We start from the raw sequence: 11,947 nt of genomic DNA on the forward strand, positions 1-11,947 counted from the left end.
ATATATATATATATATATATATATATATATATATATATATATATATATATATATATATATATATATATATATATATATATATATATATATATGTATATATATATATATAGTTATATATGTATATATATATATATATATATATATATATATATATATATATATATATATATATATATATATAGTTATATATATATATATATATATAGTTATATATATAGTTATATATATAGTTATATATATAGTTATATATATATATATATATATATATATAGTTATATATATATATATATATATATATATATATATATATATATATATATATATATATATATATATATATATATATATATATATATATATATATATATTCGGTAGAAAAAGAATTGCTATTTTACATCCTGTCTTCTTCTTGATGGCTTTTAATTTTGAATCTATTCTTAAGTTAAACCTGCTTTTTCATATATATATGGATGTCATATATATATATATATATATAAATATATATATAAATATATATATATGGATGTCATATATATATATATATATATATATATATATATATATATATATATATATATATATATATATATATATATATATATATATATATATATATATATATATATATATATATATATATATAAATTAGGTTTCATAGCAGCCGCAACAATAATGCTCTCTCGATTTCTTTTTTCACCTTCAAGGACCTCGGTGGGTCGCTTTCCTGGCGGCTGCTAATCTAAGATAAAAGTAATTTGTGCTAGCATTTTCCTGGTGGCGAGACTTCAGTATGGAGCAGCACTTTGTTTCATCTGTGACACGTACGTATCTAATACACATCCCACAGAAACAGCATCTTTACGAAAATTGTCGACTTTTACACAGTTTTGTTGACGAATTGCGGGCGAAACGGCTCGCAAATGAACTCATTGCTGCCTAACAGGTGGCTAGGCTAGGCTAACATAGCCAAAGCTAAAGTAAGATATCAGGATCGAAAAAAAAGTGACGTGAACTGCAAATTATCGCTGTACTTTTCCAGCCAAACCATACACAACAATTATTGTAATTTACAAAACATAAGGATATTTGAATACCACTGGAAAATGAACACTGCTTTATTCCTCTCCCTAAAAAGTCTGGCTGAAGTTAACAAATTTGACTAAATGTTTAAATGCTCTGCCAGTTCCATTTCAAATGGACTTAATGAGTGTGAAATTAAATCTGAATTAAAAAATGGCTTTTGTCCTTCTGATATCACTATGAAAACGTTTTTTTAATTAGACATTGTGAATGGACCATTTAAAAAATGAAGTCTAAGAGTTGGCCAAAGTTAAGCTTTTTTTGGTCCAATTTTCCATTGACCTTGTTATTCTACAGGGTTCTTCATTCCATCACAAACTCTTTGACGGAAGTGATATATGCACAATAACCACTAAATATTTCGTGTTTTGATCATGTTCTCAGGCCTCGTGTCAGATCTTGTTCAGAATCAGCAAACAAATTTCAGTGAGGCGATTGACGTGATCTTCTCTGAAGTATCTTCTCTAGAGGTTGATGCAAAAATTGTTGACCCACAGGTAGATTCAATCGTGTTGGTCGAGAGCTGTCACTTGTATACAGTCTATAACCAGATTGAAGTTCACATTTGTCTGTGTTTCAGCTTGAAGAGTGTGCCATACAGCTGTGGAACTGGGTTGTGAGTAAGAATGTCGGCGAGTCTATCAGTACAAGTCAAAAAGCGAAAGGTACAATAATGAGTTGCATATTTGGCGGCAAAATAAAAAGAAATTGTCATATTAATGCTAACAGTGACTTATCAACTTTGCAGCACGCCAGGCGGCTTGCTGCCTGATGTACTGCAGTGTACCTGTTAATCCAGCAGAGGGCACCCTCCGAAAGCAGATCCTGGTTAGTGAGCGCCTATGGCCGCTTCAAAAATAATTAACAAAAAAAGGTTCAAGAATCATCTCACTGTCTTTTTGTATTACTTACAGATGGCGTGCAGAACTGGAAGGACCTGGTTGGACTGCAAAAATCCAGAGATGGCCGACCATTTACTCAAGCAGGCCATCGAGGTGACATAAGATTAGCCTCCAGATAATTGTAAGGGATACGTCCCACCCCCCTGTTAAAAGGAATATCTACAAAAAAATATATGATTGTGTAGTTTTGTTGAGTACGTAACATAATGGAGATGCAAACATAAACCGTGTTATACACGTTCATAGTAGTGGTTCACTGTTACCATCTCAGTGGACACATGATTTTTGATATCCTCTAACATTTTTCCATGTTGTCCAGAGTGTGGAAGCGTTAGTCACCCTGCTGACATCCAGAGGCGGCAACACGTCGGACAGCGACTCATCCAAAATGGACGTAGAGAAAGATCTGCTGCGGATCCTCTCCTATCAGGCAGAATCGGTGGGCTGCGGGGACACCGTCCACGTTTGTTCTTGTGAGAATTGGCAACCGAGTTGCGGAGGTGTTGTGATGACAGACTTGCCAGACAGCTAAAATGTCAAGTGAGAAGCAATGAGCAGGCCAAACTGGATTAATGATGATGTGGTGCACGTTTAAGTTGAAAATATGACTGTTTCAGAATCGTTCACTCATTTTCACTCATTGTTACCAATTACAGGATATACTATAGATCATAAAGTCCACATAAAGTTGTTATTAGGAATAGGAAGTACTCGAGAAACGCAGCGACGCAATTCCCTACGCCCTACCAATTTTTTATTTGGGTGGACTACAATATGGTGAACTCATGATATAGTTTAGAATAAAATCAAAGTCAAATGTCCCTTTGAATACTCTTGTCGTATTCATGAAATTAATGCCAAACTTTGATCCATCATTGATTCCATCATGACTTTATTGCACCTTCTTCACTTACGACACGGTATATATTTGCAACTTATTAGCCAATTTGAAAATTTGTTTTGCCAGGTTGTAGTAGTAGTGATTTTGAACACTGCCCATCTGTGTTCCTTGCAGGCTATCATTCAAGGGAGTCACCAAGAGGCTGTGGCCTATGTGCAACGTTGCAAAGACATGCTGCTTCGCCTACCCGCTCAGGTACAATAGAATCCACTTTCAATTACAAAAAAGACATTTTTCTGATACTCTGTCGCTCGAGTGAGGTGAAAAAAAAATTCAATCCACGTTTACTGATGCACTTTCAGTCATTCATAAAAGAAAAAGGTCCATATATGAAATACTGTCTGTAAAATGGATTTTGGACTATGGAATTGAATAGCAATGAATAAGTAATAATAATAATGAATAAAAATGGGGAAAATAGTGCAATTATTACAACAAATATACCAGGGAAATGTTCTGCAGGAAGGATTAGTGAAGGGATAAATTCAGTATTTTTTCTCATCGTCACAGACGAGTTTCCTGTCCATAATGTGCTACAACTTTGGAATTGACGGCTACCACGATCAAAAGTTTGAAGACTGTACCTTCTGGTTACGGTACTTAGAATCATGTCTTAGAGATGAGTGTGTACAAGTACGTACACCACGCAGTGGAAAAAGGTTTGAGGTATTATTTTTGTATGTTTTTTTAGGCAGAGCTATGATATCAGCAAGATTCATGAGAAATATGGTCCTGAAGCCCAGATTCAGGTAAGAAGACAATCGTGTCTTTGCTTGTACACAACGTCGAAGCAAATGAATGAATGAATGAATGAATGAATGAAAGTCATCCCTCAAATCCCAATTTGGGAGTTAAAAGTCATGTTTCTGCCTTGAAATCATCTAGACTTTCAATTTTGATGCAACCTGTCGCACTACTTTTGCACTGAGGAGATTTTTCACAACACTTCTTAATGGTTTTGTTTCTACCTACTTAATAATTTGCATGAGTTGTTCAGCAACAATACTAACTAGAAAGAATGTGTTTGATTTGGACCGTCTTCAGGCCAAGATTTTGCGTCTGCTGGCCACTGCTTATCTGGAGTGGGACGCTCAGAGGTTTCACAAAGAGGCCCTTAATGCCGTGGATTTAGCCAACAAGGTCAGATCTGAAAATAAAGGTATAACATATTAAAAAAAAAAAAAAAACAGCAGCATGTAAGCAGTGTGCCAATTTTGTCAGGAATGTGTGAGCGCCTCCGGGCTCTTTTTAAAGATCAAAATACTCCTGAGATCAGGGGCCTCTGATGAAAGCATCACGGCGGGTAAGTCCATTCATGAAAAAAATCCTGCCTGCCAATTTATATCTCAAAACACTCCCTCTTGGACTGAAACACGTTGGCAGGTCTGAATGAGATGCTACAATCTGACGTGTCTCTTCAAGTTTGCCTCGCAACAGTCAAGCTCCTCCTGTCTGAAAGCAGGTACATACACAAATGGTCTTTTACCTGGATATTAACAATATAAAATGAATGCTGTGGTCTCTGTCCATTTCTTCTCCCAGAGAAGCGCCAGCTTTAGACCTTTTAAATCGTGCCTGTCGGCAGTTTGAGTCATCTCCAGCCTTGGGAACCGCTCTCGTCCTGCACGTCGAGCTCCTGCTGCACAGAGACAAAAAGCTGCTAGGCAAGCAGAAGATTGAGGACCTCATCACCGGTGCCGAGCATCATTGCCCATGTATTAACTGATTACCTGTACCAAAACGTAATAAGTGTTGGGTCTTGCGCCCATACAGCGCATTCCTCTGGAAAAGAGCTGGCACCGCAGGACCTCACAAGCCTCCATGCAATGTTGTGGGATAAAGCAGCAAAATATGTTGAGGTACCAACATTGTCATACTGAAAGTAGATTTGTGTGCATGGTGTCAAGAGCACAAACAAAGACACGCAGACAGATACTCACAATTCCGTAATGTCCTGACGTTAGTTTCAAAACTAATTACATGACGACTTAAGCGGAACCCAACAACTTGGCGGAATGAAGTTGCATAACATTGAACTGCTCTTTCTAGGCGGCCGACTACTCCGAGGCACTGGAGTGGTACAACTACTCGCTGAGTTTCTTCCAGGTTGGAGGGATAGACTCCAACTTGGCCAAGTTGCAGAGGAACAGAACTTTCTGCTTCATGCAACTGAAGCAGCTGGAAAAGGTAGTAAGAGTCATTTTAATTCATTTGTTGCATTTTGACTCTTCTGTGTCTTCCTCAGGCCAAAGAAGCTGTGAATGAGGCGGAACGCTGCGACCCCGACAGCATTTTTACGCAATTCAGTATTTACAAGATAGCGATGCACGACAACGATGTGGAAAGAGGTGGCTCAGTGGAAAATCTGCTCCCATTACCTTGATGTTATCAGATTGTAATCAGACCTACCTGTGTGCGAATTAGCGGCCAAGGCAGTGAACACGATGGCGCTTCTGTCCAAGGATCTCAAGGATGCCGGACCCTTGTCCGAGAATGCCACATCCAGCCTCCTCTGCCAGGCCGCTCAGATGGCCTTGGAGGTAGCCAATGTCTTTGTGTGTGTTGAATCTGCTTGAGGCTTAAAAAGATGTTTGCTTCCTGTAACAGAATAAACAGAATGACATGGCCATGAAGGTCCTGGAAAACTTGTGTGAAACCTCCAAAGATGAAGCTCTGGTTCTGAAGGCTCTCAGGTTAGTGAAAATGAGGGGACAAAAAAGCAAGTCTAATCCATTTTAGTCAGTGTTTAGTTGCTAATGAATCCCTGTAATGCTTTTGAGTAGAAGGAACAGGTCAGCCTCGAGGGTACAGTATGTGCGTGCAAATTTATTTTGCATTATCGAAATGTTTTGTCTGCCCATCATTCTATTGATTGCATTCCAAATGGCTCGAAGACCTTTGAGAACAGCATCAAAGTATAAAACAAGTGAACCCGTCTGTCGACTTTGTAGTCGGCAGACACGCTGCTGTCTTAAAATCAGTGCAAGGATAGGGAGTGGACATTTATTTTTTTAATTGAAAGCCTTGTCTTGCTCAAATACATCTTTTAATGGCATCTCTCAGTAAGTTAATACTTTTCTACACTTCCACATAGCAATATTTCCTCCCCTTTAAAAACGGATTTGGAAAATACATTCAAATTAGAGACAGTTGATTATTAAAGATTATTGCTTTTTCTAGGTGTCTGGTTCGACTCGCACTCACCGCCATAGAACCCCCCAATGATGAGAAAAGGTACAGACTGAAAATATTGATTCCAAACGTCGAGTTCACTTTTGAGACTTCTCTGCAGGAACGACAATCCGGATGCACTGCTGCCTTATTTAAAGATGGGTATGCTGCGCGTGAATATTCGTCTTGTCTTTAGCCCCATCATAAGCTACAAATGTTTTTGTCTGCCTTCAACGCAGCGCTGCAGAAGCTTTCACAACGGCTGTGCTTGACAGCCGAGCAGCGCACGGAAGAAGCCAACTGGTTCAGGAAAATCGGTAGCCAAGATTCCTCCTCGGCTCGGCACAATCTGACCACAAACGCTTTGAATCGATCTTTTTGTTTTGATTGTAGCTTGGAATGCAGCGCTGCAGTGTGAGAGCAACCCGGACAGAATGCGGGATTTCTTTCTGCTTTCTTACCAGGTAAGAGTGGTTCAATATCTAGAAACAGCTGTTGTAATGTACGATGCAAGATGCCTCCATGGCGGTGTCGAAGAAAATGCAGCATTTGCGCTCTCCCAATTTGTGTCCACTGAGTAATAACCAAGCAAGATTCTTATGCGCTTCTGTCCAGCTGTGCCAGATGTGTCGTCCCGAGCGCGCCATTCTCGCGGCCCAGAAGATGTGTTTGCTCATGGCCGTTGCCGCCGCTCTTCAGTTCTACAGGGCCGCTCCTCACGCCGGCCGGGTTAGTGCGCCAGGTCGTCACGTGAATCTTATGTTAGCGAGCGTTTTTTTCTGCTTTACAGACACAAGATCTCAGTCAGGCGCTGGAGCACATTGCGTTATGTGGAGAGGTGTGGAAAACCCTAAAGGCAACAGGTAGCGTACACCTTTGCATAGTTGGAACCAAAAGTCACTACTCAGTGGAGGCGGTGAATTTCTTTCGTGTACAGGAAGTTACCCGCAAGATCCAACAGACACGCTGCTGCTGCTCTATGAGTTTGAGGCACGTGCCAAACTCAACGACCCCAAAGTGGCCAGCGTCTTGGACTCCATCCTGGAGCAGGACAATGTGGAGCTCAAACTACTGCAGACCATTGCAGGTGAAAACAACAACAAAGAAGCAAGGTTGGGGGGTGTGGCCTTAAAATGTCATCTCAAAATGTTTGTGGCTCAGATCCACATGCTTAGCGTCAAAGGGCAAATGAATACTTTTGCGACGGGAAAATGATCACCTTGCTTTCGGTAACGTTCAGCGCATTTGACTCACCAGGGTCATTTCTTATCAAACAGCTTGAAATTCATACAGAAATTGAAATTGCAAGTCACCTTTGATGCAGTGTGAATCAGGGTTCAAATTAGTCTGCAAAGAGACCCGGCGGTTGTCGAACTCAGCAGTACATTGTCATGCAACTGCAGCATTAGCCATGGAGCCTCCAGCCCACTTCCCTCTGCTATGCAAGAAAGCCCTGAGGGTGGCGCTGTCTATTCACAAGAAACAATCTCAGGAGGACCCGGCGCAGTGCAGGCATGGTTGCCGCCACTCACAGCGCAGCATCAACCTAAGTGAATCGGTGTCACTCACTTTTTGTTTCTTCCTCAGCAAGTGCATCCACAGCCTCATCAAGCTTTCCCTGCCCAGCAGCGCATCCCAAATGGAGGCCCGCCTGCTACGTGAGGCCTGGGACTACTACGAGGAGGCGCTGGCCATCATCGCCGCCGCCGTGAGTCAGCGCGCCACCTCCGCCCACAACATGTTTCTGTCTCGAGTACAAGACAACCAGAACAATCCGCTTCACATTAATACGATTCTTCATTGCCCTTGGAATGAAATGAAAAGATACACAGGTAGATTTACTCAACACATTTAAACTGTTAAGCCTTTTCACATGGATTTAACTTTGTTGAAACATCTATCTAGACATTTTTTTACATTAGTGTATAACAACACTGAGGAAACTAAAAATATATATATATACACATCTTTTAGGTGTGTGTTGTCTTAAATACTTTGAAACACTCTGCTTTGTTTTATTCACTGGGCACTGAAGACACGAAAAGGACTCCAGCAGTTTCCTGAAGCAGACAGAATTGCTTTGTTTTCTTTAGCTGAACCTTACACTTTTGAACATCAAATCTGTCTGTGTAAACAAAAAGATTCTTGTGGCCAAATTTGCCTTCATTTCATTTCAACCTATTCTACTACATGTTGGTCAAGATACTTGCTTTGATGATCAGAAGTTGCTTGCCAGTTACTCAATACTTTAGTAGTAGTATACTCAATACTTTAGTAGTAGTAGTAGTAGTAGTAGCGTTTTTATTTGACTTTTTACAAGTCATACCCTGGTAAAATATTTGTGGCTGCTCCCGACTACCCACTTCAGAACACCATTAGTATTTTCTTCCCTCCACGTTCTTAAAACCAAAGTGGCTTTCGATGCAATTTTTCTGGGCACACCATCCGTTCCCCTCTGAGCGAATGACACATTTACTGATGTGGTTTTACCGTCACAACCCAGCGCGAGTTTGCAACCGCTGAATTAGCAGATGCTTCCATTCACCGCCCCCTTCCTGCCAAGTTTGAAAGAGGCGGCAAATTATCAGTGGGATTGCACATTTCCCCCCTTTTCATTGCAACCAGCCGCAACTTCGAGCGAACGGCAAGAATTGTGTGAATAGCGACAGAGTCCCGGGGCCTTTTGAAAGGAGTTGCCACTCACTTTAATAACGCTTCAAATCTTCTCCCATCTGGATCTTTCCTGTAGCCGGACAGCTTTCCGGAGACGCAGATCATGTGGCTGCTGACCCGCGCCTGGAACACGGGCATCCTGCTCTACAGCCTGGCGCGCTACGTGGAGGCGGAGAAGTGGTGCATGTTGGCCATGAGCTTTGTGCACCACTTGGGACCCCTGCAAGACAGCTATAAGACGCAGGTGGGGGCGGGGGGGGGGGGGGCACCACCTCAAACTCAGAAATCAATACAAATAGCATAGCATTATCCTATTGCTTTGAAATACAAGCACATGAATGGATTGGTCATCTTTTTGTTTCTAAACGCAATCATAATTGTTTTCAACTCAAACAAAAGATGTGCTTTGAATGCAGACTTTCGGCTTTCATGAGTTGGAATAAACAGCACAATGAATTCGATCGTCTGCTCGTGATCGGCAAAAATGCTTCAGGGCTCGGACAGTGCTACGCAGTGGAGATGGACAATAACCCAAAGTGCACTGTGAAAGCAACCGACAAGATTTTGAAGGCAAAGAAGTACATTCGTATGCACCAGCCAAGTGAGTCACCTGATCTGAATCCCATTGACTCAATTGACTTGCTTGAATGTGAAGGGACGATAGACAAAGACAGTGGGCAATTCTTCTTTTTATTTTCTTTGAATGTCAATGCCCTCAAACAAAAGCTGAAAGTCTGCCGCAAAAGTGCATCTCGTTTGTTGCGTTGCCAATCCAGAGCCAAAAAGATGCTAACTGGCCTCAAAAAGTCTCAATTATTGATGGACCTGACTGTACTGTATGTCCACAGATGTCCCAGCTCTACAGCAAAATCCTGGACCGTCTAGATGGCGCAAAGAAAAACACCTTATTCATGGAAGAATAAGCACTCCGGTTGGTCACATTTACATTAACTGTTAGACAATTTGTTGCGATGTTCTATGCCCGAAGGCTAAAAATACATTGTTGGACACAAGGCCCATGTTTGTTTTGGAAAGGTGACAATAGAGGTATGCTAATTGAGAATTTGGTTTGGAAAAAAACAAAAGTATTACGATTAATTTTACGGTTATTGATGAATTAACCTAAGTTAATCACTTCAAAAAATATAGTGGGCCAATGTGACCCGCAGTGTTGGAGCTTTTGAAAATGGGATTTTATCAAATTATAGTTTTTGAGTATATTGGAAGATTGCAGAAACATAAATAGCATTTGCACAAAAACAACAAAAAAGGGGAAAAAAGTGTTCAGGATAAAAAGGCAATGGTGATTCCGGATTTTCTGCCAAACGGGAAAAAAAAAATCAACAAAGAAGGGGTAGTTAATTTGCTCTGGCAGGCCACAAAACAAAAGATGTAATAAGAAACTTGCCAAAGTCATAACTGAGTCACATATTTTATTTCCAAACAAATAAACTCTTTTCAAGTAGCCCCCCCACCAAATAATAAAAGCCCAAAGAAAAAGACTTTTTTTCTATTCATATACTATATAACAGAATGGCATTCCCCAAGTGACTAGGACAGGGAAGATCGATTGGGCCCCGAGCGTCCTGACAGTCCGCACTAAGGAGATGACTGGACTGTACAATCAAAAGGCTTCATGTTTGCAAGCACTTACTGCACAGGTGCCAGAAACAGAACAGCCCCCCCCCCCCCCAAAAAAAAAAAGTAAATAGAATGACATCACCGTTAGTCAGCCTTGTCAATAGTATGCACGCTCAGGTGACGAGATTGACCCCCCCCCCACCCACATCATGGCCTTAAAATGGAAAGAGAAGAGAGTGAATTCTTTGGGCTTGGACATGGCTGACTGAGGTCTAGAGTAACGCAAGCGCTTTTTCACTAACAGTCGGCTCAGATTTCCACTCCCATCTTTTAAGAATGACATTGCAAAAAGTATGGGGGATCGGGCTTTGCCGTAAAATTGCAACATGAACCTAGAATGTGTTTGAAATGGCTTTCTGTGATGCCGCTAGTCTCTCACCACCCAATGAAAACAGATCTGTAGCCACTTTATCTGACAACATCATTGTCTAAGACCAAAACATGGGATGAACAAAAAAAAAAATGTAGTAAAGAATAAAACATTACAGGGTGATTATTATTGTTGTAATTGTCCAGCCCTGGCAAGTAATTTGATCAAGTGATTTGTTCATCTAACAAAATATTTGAATGATTGTAATTCAAGGAACTTTGGCTAAAAGTAAGCTGTTGGCTCACACAGAAATGCAGTCGGGTGCATGGGCATCTATGCCTACGAACATAAAATGAAGCAAGTATGGATCAGGTAAAAAAATTTATATAAATATAAAAACAAGATATTAAATGTTCAAAAGAACTACACAAATTTGTAACTGTCTTATGTACATTCTCGGCTCATCTTGAGATTTTTGCCCTTCACCCCGATATCCCAAACTTTTTGAGTAGTGTACGTATATTTACTCTGTCGTATAGATGTATTCATTCTGTGCACCTGGACACATTCCACAAGTATTGACATCTAAGAGCACCCCCCCCCCCCCCCCCCCCAAACACACACTGCCTGGTTAAGTGTGCCACATAGGCATATGAAGACTAAGAGCAACAACCCACAGCGCTTTATTTTTGTTGTTGCGGACCTGTTTAGAAATTATAGCTTCAAACTTGACTTACCTGACAATTGTAGTCTATAAAACATATTCTGTCCCAGTTTGAATCACACATGCATGGAGCAAAAGTGAGGGAGGGGCAGGGTTTATACGCTGAAGAAATGTAAGTCGGGAAGGGGGGGTTATTTACATTGTACAGCTAGCACACCCTTCGAAACAGTCTGCAAAGTTTATAGATGGCTGTGTTCCATTCAGTTATTCCCTGAACTCGGCGGAGGGGGTTGAGACACAGGTAATGACAGATGCTTGTCTGGTAAAGGAGAACAGAAGAAAACCGGAGGGGGTGGGGAGGGGGCAGAAAGGTCCGAGTTGGCACTTCCTGTTGGGGTTAGGCTCTCTGAGGAAGAGATCCCGTTCACAGTTGAGCTTTATGATAAGAAGTTTGCGTGCGCACGGGCGTCCTTGTTGTGGGGTGGGGGGTCCGAGTCACCGTACGTTTGAGATTCCTGAGCTCAGCCCAAACCTAGAGAGCTCTTTTTTTTTTTTTTTTAAAACCCCATCATCCCATACACAGTGGTGTAAGCACATGATAAATA

The 11,947-nt window shown here is 40.9% G+C and overlaps 1 protein-coding gene across 3 annotated transcripts; it reads left to right on the plus strand.

The window, feature by feature from the left end:
- The first annotated feature begins 687 nt into the window (after positions 1-687).
- Positions 688-11,899, plus strand: tex11 (testis expressed 11). 3 transcript variants are annotated; one of them, XM_085905978.1, is made up of 29 exons: positions 688-821; positions 1,465-1,577; positions 1,661-1,745; positions 1,829-1,908; positions 1,995-2,075; positions 2,302-2,421; positions 2,998-3,078; positions 3,394-3,479; positions 3,575-3,632; positions 3,928-4,023; positions 4,105-4,186; positions 4,267-4,345; positions 4,426-4,577; positions 4,657-4,742; positions 4,933-5,070; positions 5,129-5,231; positions 5,308-5,423; positions 5,491-5,576; positions 6,064-6,117; positions 6,176-6,216; positions 6,294-6,371; positions 6,448-6,518; positions 6,670-6,783; positions 6,845-6,917; positions 6,968-7,141; positions 7,458-7,566; positions 7,642-7,762; positions 8,804-8,971; positions 9,576-11,899. In XM_085905978.1, exons 1-29 carry the CDS (start codon positions 791-793, stop codon positions 9,648-9,650), a joined length of 2,751 nt encoding a protein of 916 aa, XP_085762104.1. In that variant the 5' UTR covers positions 688-790; the 3' UTR covers positions 9,651-11,899. The 3 variants fall into 3 exon arrangements, with proteins under 3 accessions (XP_085762104.1, XP_085762105.1, XP_085762106.1); XM_085905979.1 differs by having other exon boundaries at positions 6,992-7,141; XM_085905980.1 differs by lacking the exons at positions 688-821; positions 1,465-1,577; positions 1,661-1,745; positions 1,829-1,908; positions 1,995-2,075 and having other exon boundaries at positions 2,323-2,455.
- Positions 11,900-11,947: the final 48 nt, after the last annotated feature.

The sequence above is a fragment of the Syngnathus leptorhynchus genome, chromosome 2 (assembly GCF_054491065.1).
Source record: "Syngnathus leptorhynchus isolate UIUO chromosome 2, UIUO_Slep, whole genome shotgun sequence".
Taxonomy (NCBI): Eukaryota; Metazoa; Chordata; class Actinopteri; order Syngnathiformes; family Syngnathidae; genus Syngnathus; species Syngnathus leptorhynchus.